The 23919-nt window shown below is 39.1% G+C and overlaps 1 protein-coding gene and 1 long non-coding RNA gene across 4 annotated transcripts in view; one reads left to right on the plus strand and one right to left on the minus strand.

Moving 5' to 3' along the window:
- Window positions 1-5209: 5209 nt before the first annotated feature.
- adamts17 (ADAM metallopeptidase with thrombospondin type 1 motif, 17) overlaps window positions 5210-23919 on the minus strand; it is a 95676-nt gene continuing 76966 nt past the window's right edge. Inside the window, exons 15-24 of one of the 3 annotated variants that reach the window (XM_046389949.1) lie at window positions 22832-22952; window positions 20685-20759; window positions 16974-17054; window positions 15779-15936; window positions 13954-14113; window positions 10274-10409; window positions 9783-9987; window positions 8691-8843; window positions 7048-7225; window positions 5210-5856 (exon numbers count right to left, since the gene is read on the minus strand). In XM_046389949.1, the coding sequence (XP_046245905.1) occupies window positions 5705-5856; window positions 7048-7225; window positions 8691-8843; window positions 9783-9987; window positions 10274-10409; window positions 13954-14113; window positions 15779-15936; window positions 16974-17054; window positions 20685-20759; window positions 22832-22952 (1419 nt within the window). In that variant the 3' untranslated portion in view covers window positions 5210-5704. Of the gene's footprint in view, window positions 5857-7047; window positions 7226-8690; window positions 8844-8878; window positions 9589-9782; window positions 9988-10273; window positions 10410-13953; window positions 14114-15778; window positions 15937-16973; window positions 17055-20684; window positions 20760-22831; window positions 22953-23919 lie in introns of those variants that run through there. The other 2 variants (XM_046390026.1, XM_046390115.1) reach the window with 2 other exon arrangements.
- On the plus strand, window positions 7111-9448 carry LOC124059880. Its single transcript, XR_006843466.1, has 3 exons — window positions 7111-7246; window positions 8628-8789; window positions 9311-9448. It is a non-coding gene; the product is annotated as an uncharacterized LOC124059880 (long non-coding RNA).

The raw sequence follows: 23919 nt of genomic DNA on the forward strand, positions 1-23919 counted from the left end.
TATATGAGAAATCCTCAGATGTAGTATTTTTGCAAATACTGCAAGTAATAATAAGGGAAATTTGCAATTATATCAGCGATATGTTTATATATCGAAGGGGGATGCAGTATATATTAAAACTGACTTGTATCTTACACACTGCATCTTGAGGATCTTAATGACATACTGTTTGAGTATACCGCAGTGTCAACAGTCTGCTGGTAACTGTATACTTAGCTGTTGGGTAATAGTATGTTAGCACTGAATTTCAAACACAGCCACAAACTCACCCTGTGTTCCTGATCATGTGAAATGCCAGCGTTTCATTCATTTAGTCTATAATGGAGACCAAACTGTGAGCCCGAATGGATGGCCAGTCAATCCTCATTTTCCTGGGAAATTTCTGCATATAAAACATACACTGCTTCAGATTTTAAAGGTAGTTGAAAAGGTTCCTCACTTGAAAATGTTTTCATCTCTGTGATTACATTTTTGTCTATTTTAGTAGGTATATATTCATTGTTTATACTACAGTGTATGGCAATGGAGTGCTATGAGGACAGGAAGAGAGCAGTCTGCATTCTGGTTTAATGGTAAATCCACACAACATAATAGTGGGTCATACAGGTTTGTTTCTCCATGTAAAATCACATTATTTATTATGCAACAAAATAAAAGAGAATCACTTTACAGTAGACTTGAAGAAAAAATTTGATCCAATCATTCAGGTTGTTACTCAGAATGGTCTGATGAATACCTAACACAAAGTGGATGACAATACAAATATAGTGTGTCTACACAAAACAACATACAAATGGTTAAATCCCTGTATGAACAAATTATTTACTCAGTTCCAAATCAGCACCATAAAATACATTTAGTGGCAGTTTATGTACCAAACATACTGTATGTGCAACTAAAAAAAAGTACAGTACGTGAAAATTAAGCATACACAAGACTCATCAATTGAAGGCATGTTATTAAATAATCCTACAACATACAAAAACAAATAAATGTTAACAATGACAGGATCATCACTGACATATAAATGAATTCCACAATAGTGAAACAAGTCACAAGATAGCACCATTCAACCCTTGGAAAAGATTGAGGACATTCACACACACACATGCATGTGAGTATGTGTAAAGCATGTGAAAAGGGTTGACAGGTTGATGATGATATGAACAGCTGCTGCTGATAACAGATATTTAGTGCTGATATTAAGTATCCATTGCTTGACCATTTAAAGATACTGATTATTGGTTTACCTCCTGACTTTTACGGTCAATTTGTCTTGGCAGTGGAAACAAGCTTGTAAAAAGGATTTAAAGAGGCAGCTTGACCAAAAGAGACATTAATGACATTGTATTCAAAATACACAGACAGTGTGGCAGCTGTCCCACTCACCACTCCACTAAATCCTGCACACTGGACCTTAAACTATAGATGAGTGAGTACACCATTATTTCACTCTGTTCAAACAACTAAATTGAAAAAAATGTACTCAGAAGTTGATATGGGATGATCAGAAGTTGCTATGCTTGTTATTCATTAGAAAACTACACTATATAGACAAAAGTATTGGGAAATTTATACCAACAGGGACTTAAATGACATCACATTCTAAATACATAGACAGCTTTGCAGGTATAACAGCTTCCACTGTTTTGGGAAGGCTTTCCACAAGATTTTGGAGTGTTTTTGTGGGAACTTTTACCCATTTATGCAGTAGAGCAATAGTGAGGGTCAGACACTGATGTTGGATCAAAAGGCCTGGCTCACAATCCCTGTTCTAGTTCATCCCAAAGGTGTTTGGGGTGAAGGGGTGAAGGGGTTGAGGTCAGGACTCTGTGTGGGCCAGTCAAGTTCTTCCACACCAAACTCATCCAGCCATGTCTTTATGGACTTTGTGCACTGGGACACAGTCATGCTAGAATAGAGAAAAACCTTCCCCAAAGTGTTGCCACAAAGTTGCAGGCACAGCATTGTCCAAAATGTCTTGGTATGCTGAAGCATTAAGAATTCCCTTTACTGGAAGTAAGGGAGTGAAATGTGACTTGATACTTTTGTCTATATAGTGTATCATCAATTAACCACTTATTATACACTTTGCTGTAGTTATCTTTGGCTGTAAAGATAACTACTCTTTGGCTGTAGTTACAGGTACCATTAGCTAAGTTAGCCATGGAGCTAGTAGCTCAACTGGGACCAGCAGTTTCCCAGTGAACATGACTGGACAGAACTGGACACAGCCTCCAACACCGGTGAACACCAGTTTGACACCACAGGACAGGGTACACAGTTACACCTGATGAAGACCCTGATGAGGACTATGACTCCAGGGACAAAATCACAGTCAGGTGGGGACATGAGAGAAGTGGAAATGTCAGAACGTGCAGAGAGAGAGCATTTTCACATCTTCCTCTGTGAATTTAAAATTTATTTTGACCAAACCATATGTGATTGCGGAAAGACAAACCAGGATGCTTTTGGTGAGGTTTATTCGTTTTCATTCGTTTGAATGAAGCGTGTCTTAAATGAGTTGACAAGGCAATTAAGCTCGTCTTAGTTTGGTAAAAGAGAGTAACTTGTATTCAGAATGCGTACAGTTGTGTTTTACTATTTAGTGAGGAAATGCTAAGAGAGCTTGTGAACTCAGAAAACTCGCCACTCACAAAGATCTCCCAGGTGAAACTACAGGGGCTAGCGAACTATCACCTCTAGGGGGTACATAGTGTTATTGCCAGATATGGCGTGCTGGGCATAGGTGGTTAGCATGCTGATTTCAGCAGATGTCTCAGCAACACAATACATCTAGATGTCTCTGACATGACATTAACACTGTTTCTTCATATCCACATCGTTAGAACTAATGATATTAGTTCATTTTTTTGAATGTTTTAACTATCTTACAAATTACTAATGTTACAAACTGCACATTTGAAGCAGTGAAGGACGAAGCCCTAACTCTGTCACCCCCTTTTCTAACTGGTACTAACAAGTGACAAGTTAGTGAAGTTATGGGCTTCTGTATTTATTCCTAGTTTTGAAAAAAATGTTTCTCATTATATCAATTCTGTGTTGTGATCAGATCTCAATATGCATATGTTTGTCAGAAAACAACAAACTTCCCTTGCCTCAAGTCAAGGGAAGTGATACAAGTTAGTCTCAAGTGACTGCTACAGAGCCAGCAGAGAAGCTTGGTACCAATAGTGCTAGCTCATCTACCGATATTGGCCATGTGATCCTCATATTGAGTTCTGTAGCAGTCACTCAAGAGTCTCCTGATGTGTGCTGCTGTATGAGCTGTGCTTGTTTTTCCTTTGCAGAGGTAGAGCTCATCTGTAGCTTTATGACAGGCAGCCGAGGCAGCAGGAAGAGGCAGATTTAGCTGGCCTTGCTACCAAGCTGAACAGCAGTGTCTCTGATGCATCTGTTACCATTGCTAGTTCTAGCCTATGCCTTATGCGTAAACACTCCTGTGATAGTGCATAATAATATTGCTGGTGCATCAAACAAATTTCTGCTGCTGAGCTGTACAGGTATTTAATTAGCCATTTTTAATTTGATGTACATCTAAATGTTTGGCACCTAAGAAGAAGATGAGTTAAATAACAGGAGGTCAGTTACTGCTCAGTTGCTCTTAAAGAATGTGGTTACACTTTGATGTATCTGACCACAACACATGACCACCTCCAGATGTGGTCTGGTCAATGTTTGGAGAAGCATGCTATAGTATGGTAGTAATAGACATCTGCATAGAGACAAGAAAATGCATTTACAGTGTATGTTGTGACTTTGAATTAATGAGTAGAGGTTGTCAGATAGTGGATTTAATAGGCTGATAGTTTGTCACCTAAACTGTCAATGGAATAACTAAAGCCTACTTACATTTCAGAGAAAGGATGTGTCACAGATTATTCAGTTGTGCTACTGTTGAAGCAGGCAGTAAAGTGGACCGGAGTGAACGGATAACAAGATGACATAACGTAGTAACTGGGACTGTCACACTGCTTGAATGTGAACTTCTCCATCTCCATGGGAGGGTCACATGGTAAAGCTGTAGATCCTGTACATTACTGGATACTACAACCTGACAGTGGACCTGCCTACCAACAAAGCTTAAGATTGTTAAATTTGCATATGCCCTTTTGGAATGTTCAGTGCACTTCTAAGAGTCATGCCTCTGCCAGTTTTACATGTGATCATTGTAACGATCAAGTTTATAGTCAGTGGTACTAGTAACCAGCATTACACTAGCAGAGACAACATGTTTTCCAGCAGAGCAGCAGTAAACAGTATAAATCATACACTAACCAACAGCCTTCTGCTCATAAGGCCTTGACTTTGTGAATGTAGCGTTCATGCAAAGCTGTGATGTTCGTCCCTGCAACTGGAGGAGCTTGTAAAATCTCCTATCAGCATTGATTAATTAACCAAACTGCTGGTAAATCGGCCAACTTCTAAGTGACTGTCTGTGTCCCCTGATATATGTGCCAAAACTGTAACAATGCAGGCGTAATCTGGAGAACAATGTAGACCACAGCTGACAAAAGCAGCCAGTGAGTGAGCAGTGTTTTATGGCGAGGAAGGGGAGTGAAAGAAGGCTCTGTAGATGATAAAACTTGATAATGGGTTTTCTTCAGAAATTATGGGGCAAGTGTGGACAAATTAACTGTGTGGTGAAAAAAGCCAAGAGTTGCAAAAGGTTTAGATTTGGTTTGTTTATATGCAATGTAGCGTGTGTGCACTGGCTATGAGTTAAGAGCCCATGTCTGAAGGTTCAAATAAAGCTGGGTTGTCGTGGTTGCTGTTGCTGTGCAGGATCATTATGGCTTGTGCGATTAAGCAAGTTTTAGGGTGATGAGTACTGAAACAGTAATGAAAGCTTCTCACTTCTCATACTGAACTGCAAAACAAAACTTTGCACTGAGGTGCACAGTTGATGAAAGTGAATATAAATAAATCCTAGCATAAAAAGAGTAATATTGTTGGCAAGAAAACTTGAAATCCATCAACAGACTGCATCTGAAAGGAAACAAAACAACCATGTACCCTTGGAGTGTGTGTTTATGTTTCCCCCATGTTCTGCTACATGAGCTATCCACGGCCCTCAGACCTGTGGATCAGTGGGTCTCCTATCATTAGCTTGGTCAATTCACTGTAATTTTACAGTATTTTACCATGGCTCCTGATCAATACTTACACATTATTACAATATACTTAATTAATACTTAACTATCATAATTTTACTTATTTACTAGTTATTTGAAATTGCAACAGTTATAATACAACAGAGTAAAGGATACAAACGTGAGCATAATTAAGGAAGAGAGGAGAGGGGGAAAACTCTGGCTAATTCGTAATCCCATGTTGTCTGATAGACCTGCCAAAAGTCTACTTCAAAATCAAGCACTTATTTTTATGTCATTCTGTGCAATAAAGCCGCTAAGTACGGCGTCTTAAAGGCTCCCCCCAATTTCTTTTCTTTGTTTTTTTTTTGGTGTACAGCAAAAGAAATATTGGACATTTTCAAGTCTTCGTTAAAGCCAGAAGCTTATAAGTCCATTTCAGTTGTACACTTATCTTGTCATTTTCTTATTTAAATACAAAAAGTTCCATCAATAATAGAAATTGTTTCCTGTAACATTTAACAATACTAAAAAAAAAAACATTTACAAAAGGGAGCGCTATTTGGAGGAAAAGCAGGTGCATTTGGTCATTAGCTCTTGTGCAGTATTTTCTTGGCATAAAAGTCCCTACAGGTTTCACAACAACGCTGGTACCACCTCATGTCCTGACAGAGGTTCTTCTCTCGGATCACACGACAGTACACCGTCCACTGGTCTCCCATGCATTTGTAGGTCAGAGCAGCTGGAGGTGAGAGAGCAGAGAGTCAGCAAGTCCAAAATTCACAAGAGAAGTTAGAACAAGTTCTTGAAACTTAAAGGAACCCAAAAATGAATATATAGTCATTATCTACTCAAGCTCCTTCCCAGTAGAAAGTCAAATGAAATTTCTTAGTCCGCAAAACATTTCCGGACCATCACAGCAAAGCAGCTTTTCGGCATTCTTAAACTACCAAGCTTCAGATTAGTGAACAACACACTCTTAATTCCAGAACCACAGCTGCTGAGAAGACCCAGAAATGTTTTGTGGACTAGGAAACTATAGCCACTGGTATAGGGCAGATGAGATAAGATGAACTTTATTGATCCCACAGCAGGCAAAACAGTTTCAAAAATATAAAGAATTTATAAATCATCATAACAGTTTCGAAATAAACACTGTACAATATACAGCTATATACTGTACATATCAGAATAGAGTAGAGTAGATAGCAACTTAGCTTAGCAAAACCAAAGCCGTAGCATGTCGTGAAAACGCAGCATTTGTTTCTTCCTGACCATACTCACCATGAAGGTCCTAGAAAAATGTAACCAAATTCCCCCCTGCTTTAATGAAATCAGTAACATCCCTGATTGTGTCATGGGATACACCACGCAGGGGATGAAATTGTTTTCAATACAAATTTAAATGCATTTGTTCAGTTAGCATGATTGCTTTTTTACTTAACAGTTTATTTGTAGTCCTTTTCACTTACACTTGCATTAAGTTTTATATTTTATCTTTTTAAGCTGTTTTCTGATTGATGCGTTCAGATTAAGGCATTATTTTCCACTTGTAAATTTTGTTCATGCCTGAGAGAAAATTTCAAAATGCATTTATTCTGCCAAATAAATATCACAGCTTAAGTTCTTTTAACATCCTTGTATATGTCACTTAGGATCAGTCTATTGGTAAAAATTGTTCTTTCATAAGGCCCATTGTTTTAAACATAGGAAAGATAAAATGTAAACTATGGTGTAACAGCAGTGTTTTTAGAATTCAAGGCATGTCTTAAAAACCTCACGAGAGCTGGAACTGAATATGAATATGATCATTTCTTATCTTGGTAATATGACAAGTTGGCCATTATTCGACTGTATTCATTCCATCTGTTGTTTCGTTGATGAACAGGCCATCTTAAATCTTTTCAGAACAGAGATGTGACAAGTGTCTCACCTAGCCTGGGGGAGGTGATGGTGTTCACATTGATTTTCTCATTGCAGGTACCATGGTGGCAGGGTCGGTAGGTCGGTGGTCTCAATGTCACTGGGCAGTCGTTACCATGACGACCAGTCACTTTGTGCATACACTGTACCACTCGTGACTGCAGGCCCTTCCCACAGGATGACGAGCACTGAAACAGCCAATTGCAGGGGTCAATTTTCAACTTTGTATTTTCCTAAAATATGCCCTATGACTACAATTTTTTCTAATTTTTATGAAAAGTTGAAATGCTAAATGTTACATTGTGATCTAAGGAGTTGTTAGTAGGTGTATTTTCAAACTTTGGACAGACCCAAGCTAACTGTTTTACCCTGCTTCCAATCGTAATGCTAAGCTAGGCTTAGCATGTCCAGACCTCATGTTTGTATTTAACACATTAACACCGATATCAATTATCATATTTCTCTCAGAAGGAAAGCGAATAAGCATATTTAAGAAGAATGGGAAAATGTTACTATGGTCTAAATGCAGCATCCTGGGACATTTAAGCAGTGTAGCTGAGCCATCCCTAACCTCTGGGAAGCTAGTCTTCGCTAGTTAATGTAAAACACATTGCTACCAATGCACCAGCATGGTGAAGTCAGCATAGACTCTAGCTTTAAAAACTGTGGTATGCTGTGAAATAAAGAGATGTGTCACTACCATATAAATACCGATTTATATGCTAATGACAGGCTTACTTAGTAATGTGAACTTGTTTGTTTGGCTTAAGTGTAGCAACCAAATTTAAACACTGGTACACACATCCATCCAGAATGACACAAATTAAATAGCTATTTGACTCAACAAGATACATACATAGCCATAGCTTGACTCACTTGTAATTTTGCACAATTAAGACTTTCAACCCTAATTACCAGACAGGATTTAGTAATAGCCACCATCAGCCAGGATGGTTTTATTCCAATTATTTCTGTGAGCAAATTGATGAACTGAAACGACACTGCATGCATGCACTGAATCAGCAACAGAAGAGATCCAGACCTATGGCTGTGCTGTTTATTGAGGCTGCTGCAGCAGACATGAAATGTCATTAAAGTTTAATAATACTGTGATGCCAGCAGTGTTATGGAGCTCACGGGTTGTCACACGACAACTCATTTGCCAAGCATCATTATACTCTTAAATGAGTTTAGCTGTTTCCCCATGGACACAAACAACTGGTGCAGAGAGGAGAAGCATAAATAGAAGCAGTGAAGCCCTGAAGGCCAGAGAACTGTTCCTGGGACTTATGTGTGAATCTACTGATAGGCTGGAAAAATGTGCTTGGGTGTTCAATACTATAAATCATCTCACTCAGTGTATTTCACACTCAGTCCCATTTGGTAAAAACAGATGCCCTTTTTATTCACTGGCTGACTGAGTGGGCAACAGAACCATGTTCAGTAGCGCTGCAGTGACCACGGTGGGACCACCACTGGACATGACACTGCAGGTTCAGCCCAGGAAAGGAGAAGATGTGAAATGGGGAGGGAGCTAAAGTGTCCTGAGCTATACTGTCAGACTAACACTAGTCCTCCTCCTCTATCCAGTGGCACAACTGTAACCATACATGAACCATGAGCTTTGAAGACTGTGGACTGAGACTGTCATACCTTGGACCAGTCTCCGGTCTTCCACTCGTAACACTTGGAGTGGTCCTCACAGGGCTCCTGTAGAGTAGGCTGGGACAGAGGATCACACAGACCCTGAGGGTTTGTACACGTCACTGTTCGTTCTCGAACACCTTGACCACAGTCAGATGAACACTGCAGGAAGGGAAGGAAAAATAAGACTGAAAACTAACTGAGTCAAAAATGTGTACTTGTGTAATTGTGCACACAGCTGAGGGTTAATAACTGAGTTATTAAAAAAAATTAATTGCCTGACATATTTCACATATTTCGACTTAATTGCACTCCGTGTTGCCAACACCTGCAGTTTCTTTTCAGGAGTAAAGAATACTCACAGCATCCATGTTGAAGGAGTATGTCATATGAAGGAATTGGCAAGGAAATTATTAGAAAATGGCTGCAAATTCAAAAATGAACTTTTTGCAGGCTTTTCTGATCATTTCAAATTAAAAAATTGAGTATTGCATGATAACTTTTAGATCTTGACAAAAAAGGAAAGATTATCCTTGCAAAACCTTTTCTTTCACTTGTTCTTAGGTAATATGCACAGGAAAAAAAATGGATGCACTGATTTTTTTCTCTTATTCTCACTTGTCTCTCAGGGTTTCCATAGATACTAACCCTTGTGCTACCTTCCTAAACCACCAGAGGGACCTACCTTCCTCCCTGACTGAAAGCTTAGTCTCTGCAGCTGAACTGCCCAATGAAAACAAATCTGACCTTCTCTCCTTCAGTCTCTGCTTGATTGTCATGACTTTACCTCCTGCCAGTGGTTTTGTCATGACTTGTCTTCAGTTTACTGTCTGTTATCGACCTAAAAAAACCTTTGAAGAGATTCTTTCTCATCTCCAGTCTGTTCCTGCACTTGGGTCCTCATTTCCTGTCACCATTACACAAAGACACAGGTCATTGATCTAATCCTATAGGAAAACATTTTTTAATGGTGGCAATGTGAACTCCGTCTTAAGTGCTGCCAAGAACTGAAATGCTCTTCACTTCTAAGATTAATGGGAAACCAGATGAAATCCAGTGATGGTTTTCACATGACTTCAACATAGTGTGTGTTTGACGTACCTTGGACCACTCTGAAGCCTCCCATACAGTGAGGCAGAGGCGACCCTCACAGCCTTGCAGAGTGGGAGGTTTTGGTCCTTGGCAGTACAGGTCCCGGGTGTGGATCAGAGAGCCATTCTGCAGGTGGTAAACACAAACCACCTCCCTCTGCTGAAGACCTTTACCGCATGTGACGGAGCATGAGCCCCACTCTCCTGTCACCCACCTGAGAAAAACACCAATTGTTTACAGACAGTTCATAATGTACAGTCCATTTGCTTTGGGTCTGAATGGGGGGCACAACTGAGTATTCGGTCAACCTTCCTGACAACGTTATTATTATTATTTATTTCTCCACTACCCTACTCAGCCCTGGATCTTCACTGGACATCCTACATTAAAGGCGTCTTAAGATTTATACACTGTTGTAGACTGTATTGGAAAACACCATTTTGGCTGAAAAAAATGCAATAAAAAATGTGTGTGTGTGTGTGTGCACTTGTCTGTCTCACCTGTACTGGCAGGGGTGAGTGTTGCAGAGTCGTACTTGGGGGTGTGGTCGGTTCTCAGGCTGACAGTAGCTATCGTTGACCACCTCCATGGTTTTATTGGCTATCCTCATACAGGACACCACTGTCCTCCTCTCCCCTACACACACACACACACACACACACACACACACACACACACACACACACACACACACACACAGGTCAGTGCTCCACATGTTCTGATCAGTTTCGGAACATGTCCAGAAAAGAGTAGAGAGAATAAGGTTGTTGACCATTTGAGTTCATACAGCACCTGTAAATAGCTGAATTTCATTGTGTCACTGTCTGTACTTTAGGCTGAGATTCTCATCTAGTTCACTGGTACTGACTGACAGAGGAGGGGGGGGCGGTGTAGGTCTTTAAAGCTTCAGGAGGGCAATGCAAGTGTCTCTTTTCTTGTAAAAGTAATCAGAGCACAAATGACTGGGATTCACAGTGTTATAGAAAGAGGCTTGGCTATCTCATTATGGCTGTTTTGTTAGGATTCTGCCAAACTGAACCATGAGAACAACTTCATTTTAATATAAGTGAGAACAGCAAAGCAAAAACACACATGAGGAGACAGCCATGAGGCTTTTCGAAGTCGACGTTTCACAGCATGTTCTTTAAATTTTGATACTAAAAAGGCAAAATTCAGTATTTTTCAGTCAAATGTTAAAATGTCTCCCATCACTTAATGTGAATCTGAGCATACCCATATCTATAGCCTATAGGAACAGGATAGTGGAGGGTAGTCTCTCCCCTCCAGGTCCACAACAGACTCAGACAAAAGAAAGTGGAGCATCCAGGTAAGAGCCTCTTGACTAAGCGCAGCTTCTTCTCTCAGGCTATCACACACCCTGCTGCACCCTGAGTTCAGCAAAACAAGCAAACATGCACCCATGTCTCAACTTTAGTTCGTACCTTGCTCCTCACATAGTATAAATGTTTGCTTCATCCCCACTGAGTATTGCATCGGCTGTCCCGGTTGTTTTGCAACGGGGACCAGGAGAAACAGTTTGGTTCCTCTGTCTATTGTAGTGCACTGTAAATAATTTTGGACTGTTTAAGCTAACGTATGTTGAGAAACATAATGTGCAAAAATCTTAAGATATTAAGTTGACTCAACAACTGTTCAATCACAATGATGAACATTACACACAGTTATTTTCTTTTATGTTTTGTCAGTTTGAGGAGCCAATTTGTTATTTCAAACAAAGAGTAGTTGTTTGAAACGGAGCTATTCTGTTCCAATACTGGTACAAAGACAACATGTGAAACTGCTCCTAGGGAACTGACAGTGACTTCAATGCCAATCTTCATCACTGTGAAAGCGAGCAAGCATTTAACATGTATTCAAAACAAACAGCAAACTGTAATATGTCATATAAAATTTTCTCAAACTACAAAAACAGAGTCTCAGGAGAGCTTTAATTCTCAAACAATGCATGCTAGCAAGCCTGCAAAAATAGTATGCTGGTTGCGTTTCTTCAAACTTTTAATGAGTTGATTGTTAGTGAGTTCTGAAGTTAGTTTCTAGTTAACTTGAAATAAATAAAACTTAGATTCCACTACATTCCTGTATGATTTTTACAGTATTCAGATGGATGAGTTTTTAATTCTCAACACATCTTTATTGATTGAATGTCAGCCTGTCAGATGATCTTAAAACTAAGTTCAAGTAAAACTCTTAGAACATTTTCATAAGTGAGGCCCCCAATCAGTTACCCAGCATGATGTGTGCTCTGGATGTCAAACCAAACATCTACATGGGATCTCAAGCAAAGAGATAAACTCTAATCCACCATTAAAAAGAGATAAACCGAGCAGTGGTGGGCTTACCTCCGGCTGCTTCACTGACTGCTAATCCAGAAGCACCTGACCTCGTCTCCTGGATAAAAGCAGTGGACTGCAACTTCAAAGTGCTCTTCTCACAAGCAATTTGAAATATTTTGAGCACTGGATACCAATATTACAAAGAAATAAGAGGATCAGATGAGCAGCTCTGGAAATCAGCAGTGGGGTGCCTGACAATTAGTATCGCCCTGTGCTCTGAGTGTGTGTATGTGTGTGTTAGTCAGAGAGAGAAACATGCTGCTGATCATTGGCTTGGATAAGCCACTGATGGATCTCTTTGTCCAAACTTCCTGCCATCCAACCTCCTTCAACTCTACACACGGCTCCAGTCTGACCAGTTTACCCACTACAATCTTTTCCATATTTTGATCTTTCATCCTTTTAACTATCAAATCTACACTATATAGACAAAAGTACTGGGACATACCTCTTTATTATTATCAGGTGTGGTATGAGGCTGTTTTTCAGGGTTTGGGCAAGGTCCCTTACTTCCATTGAAGGGAGATCTTAATGCTTCAGCATACCAAGACATTTTGGTCAATGCTATGCTTCCAACTTTGTGGCAGCAGTTTGGGGAAGACCCTTTTCTATTCCAGCATGACTGTGCCCCAGTGCACAAAGCAAAGCTCCATAAAGACATGGCTGGATGAGTTTGTTGTGGAAGAACTTAACTGGCCCACACAGAGTCCTGACCTCAACCCCATCCAACACCTTTGGGATGAACTGGAAAGAAAATTGCAAGGCAGGCCTTTTCGTTCAACATCAGTGTCTGACCTCACAAATGCTCTACTGCATGAATGGGCAAAACATCACACAGAAATACTCTCATGAAAAGCCTTCCCAAGAGAGTGGAAGCTTTTATAGCTGGAAAGGGGGAACCAACTCCATATCATTGTCAGTGTGTTCAGAATGCGGTGCAATGGTCAGGTGTTTGACAAAGACGATAAACTGACCAGTACCTGAGGTAACTGACAGAGTTTATTTTCTTTTTCACAGATACTCACTGCATTGTATGGGAAGTGGGTACCTTTTGGGCAAATTTCAGAAACCAAACAAACTGAATTGTTTATGTTGAAAAATCTTTTGTATCTTCTGGAGCATATTGTGAGATTCTTTATTTTTGGTAGATATTATCTGAACTTCCCGATCCCAAATCTGCAAAAAGCCACCAGTGAAGCTTTTGTTGCTAAATACCCAACCTTTTTAAGTTGAAAGTAACAACAGTAAACCAATGATCTTTATGAATCGAGATGAATAAAATAGACCAACATTATACCAGCAAGTCGTGAACCTTGCACGATCCTTGCTTCTGAATGACTGAGCCTTTCCAGGATGTTCCTTTCATACCCAGTCATGACACTATCGCCTGTTATCAATGAACCTGTTTACCATGTGGAATGTTCCAGTACACAGCACATAACTTTCTCAGTCCTTTGTTGCACCTGTCCCAACCTGTTTGAAAGATGTTGCCAGCATCAATTTAAGCTTTTAGTCATGTATATGTCAAAAAGGATTAGCAGATTATCACATTTTGTTTTATTGAACCAGCAACTCAACTTTGTCAGAGGGGGAATCAGGGTTGTACTTGATTGTTGCCATCCAAAGAGATGAATAAACCATCAATACATATGGCAGAAAGTTTGACAGGGGAAGTGCAAAGAGAAAGAAACCAGATGACACTGACAAAAAAAACCCTCATTCCTCTGACCTAACATGACTTGACTGTTGAGACAACTTGATTTCCATGCAGAAGTTGCATTTTACATAACATCATGTGAGGAGATGTGTGTTTGATAGGCTGTTACCTCCTCCACATTGGACAGTACAGTCCTGCCAGCTGCTGTGTGTCCAGATGTAGAGATAGTCTGGTTCTTTGTGCTCCTCACTGCTCCTGTCCTGAGTTGTGTTCAAAGACACTGTGTACTCATAGTGGATTTCATAGCTCTGGTCATGAAACAGCAGCACCTGGGAAGACAGAGGAAACAGCAGCAGAACAGGTGTTCAAATATTGCAAACATCAGTAAAACACAATGTTATTCTTGACAGTCCCTTTCATCATATATATATATATATAAATATATACACAATTGATAATAATATGCTATCAATAGTAATTGATAATATATGATGATATATGATGATACTTTCTGTGATACATGTTTACAAGCAGCTCAAACAGAGTGGAGACTTTGACAGAGGTAGGAGCAGGTATGGTACGAGATATGGCAAGGGACAAATGAGTTCTAGATCTGAATCTCTCAGAAAAGTACATCATTAAAAGAAGATCAGACACCTTTGTGCATACTATATGCATCTACAATGGCTAACATTTGGACATTTAAACATTTTAAACACCACAGGCAAAGACATTGCAAAATAACTAACAAAATATTTGAGAGGTTCAGAGAAATCATCAACTGTCATCAACCTCTATACTCCTCTTTTCAACAAACAAAATCCCTCCTTTAATGCTGCTTGTTTTATTCCCTCATGCAGTTATATAAATAAGGATATAAGCAATCAGTATTTCATAAATAGCATCCCATATCACAAATTGTCTGTTCACTGGACAACCTGGTCACTGACTCTACTCAATTTCTGAAACCATTTTATCGAGAAACAGGTTCTGTTTTGACTCAGATGACGTGATAGCAGCTAGATCTTTTGCAGCGTGCTAAACTCAAAGTATAACTCTGTGTCCCCCACAGTATGAAATACATTGAAGTTGACACTGTTTATCAAAAATGTACATCCCTGACATGAGATTCATTAGCTTCCATTACAGCCCAGACCACTGCCTTACAACTATGCTCAATAGTGTAATCAACTGTTCAGTCATGTCTCCAGCTCTGCACGGAGTGACTGTGTGTGGTCTTTTGTGTTCATAGAGTGCATAGTATTAGATCAGAAAAGGATTTATCTCTTCATGAGCCCTTCACAATTTATGTTTAAATAGCAACAAGTAATTGACCAAAACCTTAAGAGGAAAGTCAATGTCCAAACATTCTGGATACACAATATCAGAAAATGCATTCCAAAAAGATGTTTTGTTTTGGTCTGTTGTTCATGGAATGGGTTAATTAGCAACACTCTCCAAATGCTACAAATTCAGATTAAAAACAACAGTTTTCACAGATGAGCTGAAAAGCCTGCTTCCCTGAAGCTAGTCAGTGTCAGGGAGTACGGCCATAGTGATTGTTCCTCAGGCTGAGATTCAGGAGCTTTATGAATGATGACCCCGGCGTATAATAGACTGATCTACATATCAACCTCATAAGGTCCGTATCATGGCTCTAATCTGAAGAACAAATAAAATTTACTATTAATTTAGAAGGGTTTGTGTGTGTGTGCCAATGCTTGTAGTTCTTCAATAGTTCTTCCGACTGTTGATGATAATAGATTAATCAAATAAAATTGGAAGTCATAAACATGCTAGGCAAAACTAACCGGTACCCATCCAAAATTTGTTTAGGTTAAATGTCAATAATATCAAATTGATAAGCCTCATACACTCTAACAAACATCATGCGCAAATAACCTTGACCTTCACGGCATATTTCAGTCCTGCCATTGTATGCAGGGTGTATATTGCAATAAAACCACACAGAAGAGAGTCACTGATGTGTTTACCATCAGGTGTAAGGGGGTTTTAGTGGGCCCCTTGGCAGACATTTTCTCCCACAGTCCCCTTCTAACATAGCGCACGGTGGTCCCGGCCAGCTCGAACTCTCCTGGAAGCTCAATCTTCCAGTCACTGTTGATGGACTTCTCACTGGAGTCTTTCAGGGCTGTGAGGAAGATAAAGGACAGATACGATCAGAATGTTCAAAGACAAAGCCTGTGGAAGTGAGGTGGGAACAGTACATTTTCTGTGTATTGGTGGTATTTCACCAAAACTGCATTGGCTAGACTAGGAATTCAGGAAAACAGGCCAGAAAGCGACAACCACTTGGAGTCATTTCATCATATCAGTAATTTGAGAAGCGTGGAACTAAAATGGATAGAAGTAGTTTATTATATGGTAATAGCAATCCTATAATAAATACTTTTAATAATTCTATTCTGAGTATAGAGCATACCTGCACAGCCACCTCTATGGTTAACAATTGGTTAATGAATATTTTGGGAAGTAAGTTTTTATACTCTCATGTCTGTTTATTAGATGTAAAGAAGATGGACTCACAACATGGTTAATTAGGCAATATTACACAAGAGGGTGTGCATTAATGATGCTTACAGACCTCGGCACAGCTGTACAAAAATTAGAAACAAAATAAAGGATAAATTCAAATATATTCATATTGTGTTGCAATAGTATTAAAAAGTTATCTCTGTTTCCCTGGAAATACATGGGGTCTGACTAACGACAGACAACCAATCGGTCATGTTGGTAGAGCCCTATCTGTTATATGCTATACTATTATTTATTTTGAATAAATAACACCACATACAGAAACGTAAAAGTACGTTCCTAGCTCAGGCTTGTTGTAACTAAGATTTCTCTATGGACATATTTAGCGTCTACATCCAGTAACTTTGACTCAAAATTAATAAGATGGATGTTTTCATTTCCAAAATTCAGCTGTTTTCCATCCATCTAAATAACACATTAGTGAACGTGGGCCCATATGAATGTTTAGTAGTAGTAATAAAGTGGTTGTGCATATCCACAATAACGTGTCAACACACAAACCGTAGCACATTGGGAGCGGATGCCACACATTTGCAAAGAAACACAGTTTAGTTTCTGTGAGCATGTCTTGTTGTTAGCAGTGAAATCTCTCATGAACCTTAAGGACACCCTGTAAAAGATATGCACCATTACCCAGAAAGCTATGTGAGGGTTTGTCCTCCACAACTTTGATCCTCCTGGCTCCTGCAGGGATAACCACAGCCTCGATGTAGCCTGACAGAGAGACAGACATACAAGGTGAACGCAAATTCAGAAAAACGGACTACAGGACACACACATCCCCGAGTGCTGGAGAAAAACTGAGTGCAAAAGTCAGACAAATTGAATTTAGCTGGGAGCTATCAGTCCAGCGTGGGGATTTTTTGTCGGACTTTTGTAAACAGATTAAGAGGCATACAGAGGTAGACAGAGACAGGGACAGGCTGGTGACCTGTATCAGAGATGCAGTGCCCCTCATAGTATCAGACATCAGTATTTATATTGTAACTTTTGACATAACTTAACCCATTTTTCTTCCCCAACATACTGGTGTTTTAGCCCTTTTATTTATTTATTTATTTTTTATTTTACTTAACATTAGTCTTGACCATTTTCGAAACAAAACTGTGCTGTTTTAGTTGTAGTTTAGAGTGCTTTAATGTGTTTTTCCAAACTTTTTCTACTGAGTTCCATTGATTTTCAGTTCTCTTAGAAAATAAACATGCAGAGACTGATAAGTAAAGGTAAGGGTGCAACTGCATTTTAACAATCAAATTATGTTCAGATTTCAACATTTGTAAAAACAAATAAATAGCCTTGATGATTTGACTCCTGACACAATGCAGCTGGTCATTTCATAACCACTCTTTTAGCTTTGTGGAAAAAAAATCATCATCCTCCCTTGTTGGTTATAACACCTTGACAACATCACCAAAACCCCAAATGACATCATTATGAAGTGTGTACTGCAGTAAACATCATAAGTTTTAGGATTTTAGTGGTGTTCAGTGTAAAGCAATAAGAGTACTTCAATAGTTAAATGTACTATGTATACTATACTATGTACACATTGTTGAGATCAGCACAGACAATATTTTACTTTCTAATTGTGTCATCTCTGTTGCACATTCAGCCACCAGCCCATCTTCACACACAGTATACTCCTTTTATACCTGTTGGGCATTATTTTAATACAAAGCAGCTCAATCTGATAGATACCAAGTACTCTACCAACAGCCGCGTCTTCTTGTGCTGCAAGCATAAACCCATATGTTCTTAGAGAAGGTGATAGAGGATTGCACAAAGGACCTGCATTTTAAGGGAACTTTTTTTTCTTTTTCTTACTTAACTTATGTCCTTTTTCTGTCATTTTGGCCATCATTTGCATTGGTTACTGCTAAGAATTTGCTCATCAGCTTTACAGCTGAGATCTAGATAAAAGTGAAATAATGGCCAAAACTACAAATATTCAGTTTTTTTTTTTTTTTTAATCTATAATAAAAAAAACTGGCATTAACAAGGCTAAAGTGAGCTGCTTTGTTACCCAGAACACAATCATGCCCAACATTGTTTCATGGTACAGTATTTCACAATTACAGAACGCAGAATGACTGACTTACCATTACGTCCTCTGAGCTTTTAAGTCCTTCAAACACACACGACACTGTTACACACCATGAGGATACAGTTGCTTCTGACTGACAGCCAGTTATGGGTGACATCAAACACAGACACACTGACAAGACAACAGCAAAAATTTTGTCAAATGAACCCAAGGGATGAAATGCAAATGACTTGTACAGGTTGAGTGTGTGAATGTGAATACTATCATCCTCCACCATGCAATTGCTACTGCCTTCATTATATGACAAGGCTGAGCTCAGGTCACGTGTCAGTGTTCAAAAATTGATTTTGTATCTTTTTGTGGCTGGTATAAAACAATAACGAGTTGTGCTGCAAAAAATCCTCAAACATTCAGGAAAATGCTCTCCAATTCCAAATGTCAAATACATAAAAAACTTTTCTTATTTTGATACTTAACAGTGTACTGTTTGGCACACATGTCTGGCCATCTGCAGGATGTTAAAAAGAAGAGAACTTTCTGTCTTTCCCCACTAGATCTGTGATCACTCATTTTAAATGTCAACCATCAATATGGTCAGTGTGACTCTGTGGGTCATTTCAATGTTGCACTCAACACCTCTGTTGTCAAAGTTTTGGTTAGAGCCTCATATCTTTCCCAAGAAATCAATCAAATGATTCTTACATGAAACATTTTAAAGACTTGTCTCTGAGTCTCTGAGGTGGCTGAATTAGCCTCCGTTGCTAGCTGCACAAGAATCTACATCTGGTCGGTCTTCTGGCTAACCTAACCATATACATCCAGAACTACTGACCCCAGAAAATCTAGCTGTGTCCATGGAGTGACCCCGGTTGTGTAACTACAGAATACAGATTTGCAGCTCACAACTGCTCTTCTGAAGGCTTCACCTCCCAAAAACGTAAGGAAATAATAAACTAGAATTGCCCAGTGGTGGTATTACGCCTCTGTACACCATTCATGGTATAGTTTAGACTCATCTTCAGTCTGTCCACACAGTGATTGATATAGGGCTTTGCAATGTGAAACATAATGCAAAACAGAAGGTATAAACACTGATTTACACTTAAAAAAGCTATTGTCTGTGAGCAATTACAATATGACTGATACACCCTAAACATAAACATCTGGTTAGAAATTATCCTCGATTCACCTTGATCCGACATTGCAATAGTAATGGAGAGACAAAGCCGAGAAGTCAACCCAGACGTACATCTCTGTGCTGTTTGTCATAATGGCCAATCCAGGCACGCACTTAGTGCTTACTCTTGGACAGACTCAGAGACAGGAATTTGAAATGATTCACTTATAAACCATAGGAAACAGGACTCCATAGATGCTTCTGTGGTTCTGATGGACGTGATAATATGGGAACAATTTACCCAAAAGCATTTAAAAGGTGAAAAGCATCTTCCTGAGTATCTGTCGGAGTCTTTCTGTATCGTAGTGCTCAAAGTTACTTAATGCAATCGCCCTACATCTAATTATTTACTACCAATGTGAGTCTATTGCCTGTTTGTAGTAGTAAAGGCTTTCCATATAATCCTTCCATGGTGAGGACAAAGATAATCTTCATGTGCAGATGTGGTATTTGCATTTCAAGAGCTTGCGTTCATTACTCAAAATTTTGTGAGCCCGGGCTGAAACTGATCCTGTGCAGATCTTTTCTGAGGGCAATTTGTATCCACGATGAACAAACACACCACTCCCTGCTGAAAGGAAACCGACTGTATCCATCAACCCTACACCACCCTGTCCATCCAGCTACAGTTAGACACAGACTGCCATGGGCTCACCTGGGTTTACAAGCAGCACATTAACGTTTAACAAAACAAATGGCTAACGGCAAAGTTTGACATTTTGTGCAGTACTGTGGAAATGTCAAACTTCTAACATTTCTAACATTTTAGCACAGATGACTTTTTTTTTTCCCTCCACCGCTACTCCTCCGCTTGGCAGGAGCAGCAGGGAGAAGGAAACACCTTGGATGAAAGGAATGTGTCCCTGGCATACCTCACGACTGGGTTATGGGGTAATGGGGTCAAACAGCTGGTTATGTAACTGTAACATGTTTTTTTTTTTGGTTGTATTTTTTGTGTGAAAGATTCAGACTACACCCCCCAGAGGAGCCCATAGATAACTGCTTCTCTAATCTACCTACAGTAAAACACTCCAAGCAGTGCAAGAAATACACTCACACACGCACACATACACTCTCTCTCTCTCTCTCTCACACACACACACACACAGTGCATGCATCTTACATGAGAAACACTTGGGGACAGCTCTGGGTTTAGCCATCACACAGGTAGATACCCTCTTACAATGCCTAGTGGTGACTGGAGGACAAGACAAGGAAGTGGGGGTCACACGTCCTGCGGACCACACCAGCATGTGCATGTACGTGCACACACACACACAGATATACTAACACACTCAAGCTCCATTCTTGTTATGATCCCCCTCTCTGACTCAATTTGTGGTGTGATGCAGTCACTGGAGAGTTACATGATTGAGAATTACTAAGTGCAAAGAGGGTGATGATGAGGAGTTGCTTGTGCTTTAATTCTGTGTACTCTCTAGTCCATCGAGGAGCTGTAAGTCCAGTCCAATCCAGTTGTCTGACAGTGCAACAACCAAGAAAACTATAATATTAAAATAAGACATTCAGTTGTGTTTCTCGCAGAAGGTGGAAAGCAGTGAGTCACAGGGTAAAGTCAGTATTTCACACGCACCTGTATTTCCTCAAATAAACTCAGTTAGTCGCGTTAAGGGTGGGTCCATAATAATGGACAGGAGTGTGGCCAAAAAAAAAAAAAAAAAAAGTCAAAGTGCCATAGATAAAGGACAAAAACAAGCGGGGATTATCTCCTGGTCCCTGCTGTATAAGGAAGAATAATGTTCATTTCCATGATTATTTTCAATTTAATAAATTCAACAATAAAAACAAAGTATTTTGTGGCTCACACTTTATTGTTATGAGTTACTCATCGTAAGTGTTAAATTTCAGTCACTGTGGGTGTAGTGCATGTGTGTTAATGTCAAGCCGAACCCTATTTTGTAGTTTTGAAAGCATAATAAAGTAACAAAACTTGAACAGTTTCTTACTAAAATGTGACTAAAAATATTTATCATACAAAGAGAATTGGAAATAAAGGCCTGTCTTTAATACAACTTGTATTGTATTAAAGATCAAATTTTTCAATCACAAAATTTCAGTGCTTGTTTGACAAGGGATGGGTTAAATGTGTGGCAAACGTGGCAAATTCAGCTCAAGAAGACTTTATGCAGTCACATACCTAAACTTGACACATGTTTTTAGTTTTTAGTTTTAAGATTAGATCATTTAATTGAAGTCGCACAAGTACTGTATCACCTTCTGTTAGTGTGTACTGGCTGCAATAAGAATTTTCTACAAATATCTGTGTGTGTTAAAAACTGCAAAACTGTTCATTCTCCCCAAATTTTCAAGGGCTCTTACATAACTGATAATATGTCATAATTACAGGTTTTCAACTTTGTTAGGATGAATGAGAACCCTGATTAGGAACAGAAACTCTTCCAGTTTGAATTACTGAATTATAACAGTTCTTTGTTCCTTGTTGTTGTTGGTAAAGCAACACTCTATATGTTGGTGCATGGACAGTTTTTTTTACAGAAGAATTCAAAAATATTCTTCTTAAAATTGTTTTCACAAACACAAAAACAGACCCACATTATACACATTTGATCAGGTTTGGTTCCATAGGCCCCTACTGAAGGAATGATGACCTTGTTGATTTACAAATGGAAGTTGAACTGTGCACACTGTAGATAAATGCAGCAAAAGTAGGAAAACCAATCAGAGGTAAATTATCATGAACAGTAATTGGACGTTAAAAATTCTGATACCGATTCTCTTGCTGAGCGTATGTGAGTATAGTTACGTCAAGAGGAATACTTGGATACCCTTCCCCTCAGCTCCACAAAATGTGTTGCATGTTTGTTCTGCTTAATCCAGCCTTATTGTGCCATGATTGGCTAATACTAGAGTCCTGCATTGACTAAAATCCATTGCCTTTACTGCATGAGTTGCAATTAAACTTGTTTGTAAGAGTTTGTAACTTCTATTTTGCCTTCAGTACTAGTTATCTTTAAATTTCGCTGTTCACTGCTAACAGTGTTTCCATCAGAAAATGTTAACCGGGACTCTATTAGACTGGAACACTTACACAACGTGTTAATACAATCAGTTCCGGTTCACTGCACAGTAGTACTGATCATTGCTTCACTAAATACAGAAAATCAAATAACCTGCATCACATCAGCAGTGAACACAAATGATTAGATACCTTATTATTACTATTATTATCATCATTTGCCAATATCAATCACATACATCAGCATGCCAGTTGGACACTAAAACACTCACCCATTCCTTTGGTATGGTTGAAGTCTCCTCTCACTATCTTACAGGAGCGGCCATCTCCATTACACACACCACAGCGGTCCTCTTTCGCTGAAGAGCCAATGATGCCATCACAGCCGATTTTCTGAGCGCAACAAAACAGTGAGGAACAACAGAAGGCTGCTGAGTTGTTTTGTAGCATACAAAACAAAAGGTATAATCTAATTCGGAAAAAAAAAAAGTTGTGTGCAGGGTAAAACCCTTGGCTTGCTCTGGTGTCATATGTCAGTCATCCATCAGGATGTTAAAACTCAAGGAAATAAATGCACCAAACTCACCAAACTATTTTGCCTACTTTGTAAAAATATGAATCTGCTTCAGAAATCGAACAAGAATGAAACTGACTTGTTGATTGACTGTCTTTAACAGGTCAGTTTTTTCTAACAAAGCTAAAACGGATCCTAATATTTATACAGAATGTACCTGAAGAGTAGTTACAATTTATAACCGGTGAAGGTATGAATTTACTGCTGTAATTCACACTGTAAGGACGCATGTGTTCACAGAAATTCAAACTCTGCTTCAAAATCTGTTAAGTTGCAGAATAGCACCTTGTACACCATAGGCCCCTTTTTTCACTTTTGCTGAAAGCTAAATAAAGTTCCTTAAAGTCTAAACAATAATGGTGAGACAGCACTGATGAAATAAGCAGAATTTGATGTAACATCTGAGTTGATATCATCAAACTGAAAGCTGCTTGCAGAATAATTAAGGCTCATAACAAGTGCAAGTACAAATACTGCTGATTTGAATATTGTAGTGATGCAGCTTTCTAATGTTTGATATTTAGTGAAATTAAATGTGTGAGAGGCATCATTAAACAATCTGACTTCAATTCTCCACCTCACCATCTGTCTTGGCTGCTTTCCGTCTCCAAAATGTTCGTAAATGTAGGTCAGAGTTGACAACTTTTGCGTGCACAGCAACAAAATGAAGTTAAGGCAACAAAACTCCTTGATTAGGTTACAATATGGATGTAAATAGCCACAATAGAGTGGCTGTGGATTTACTGACTACGGACACCTGGGCTCAAATGCAAAAGTTCGCATTTA

Source organism: Scatophagus argus, chromosome 1 (assembly GCF_020382885.2).
Source record: "Scatophagus argus isolate fScaArg1 chromosome 1, fScaArg1.pri, whole genome shotgun sequence".
Taxonomy (NCBI): domain Eukaryota; kingdom Metazoa; phylum Chordata; class Actinopteri; family Scatophagidae; genus Scatophagus; species Scatophagus argus.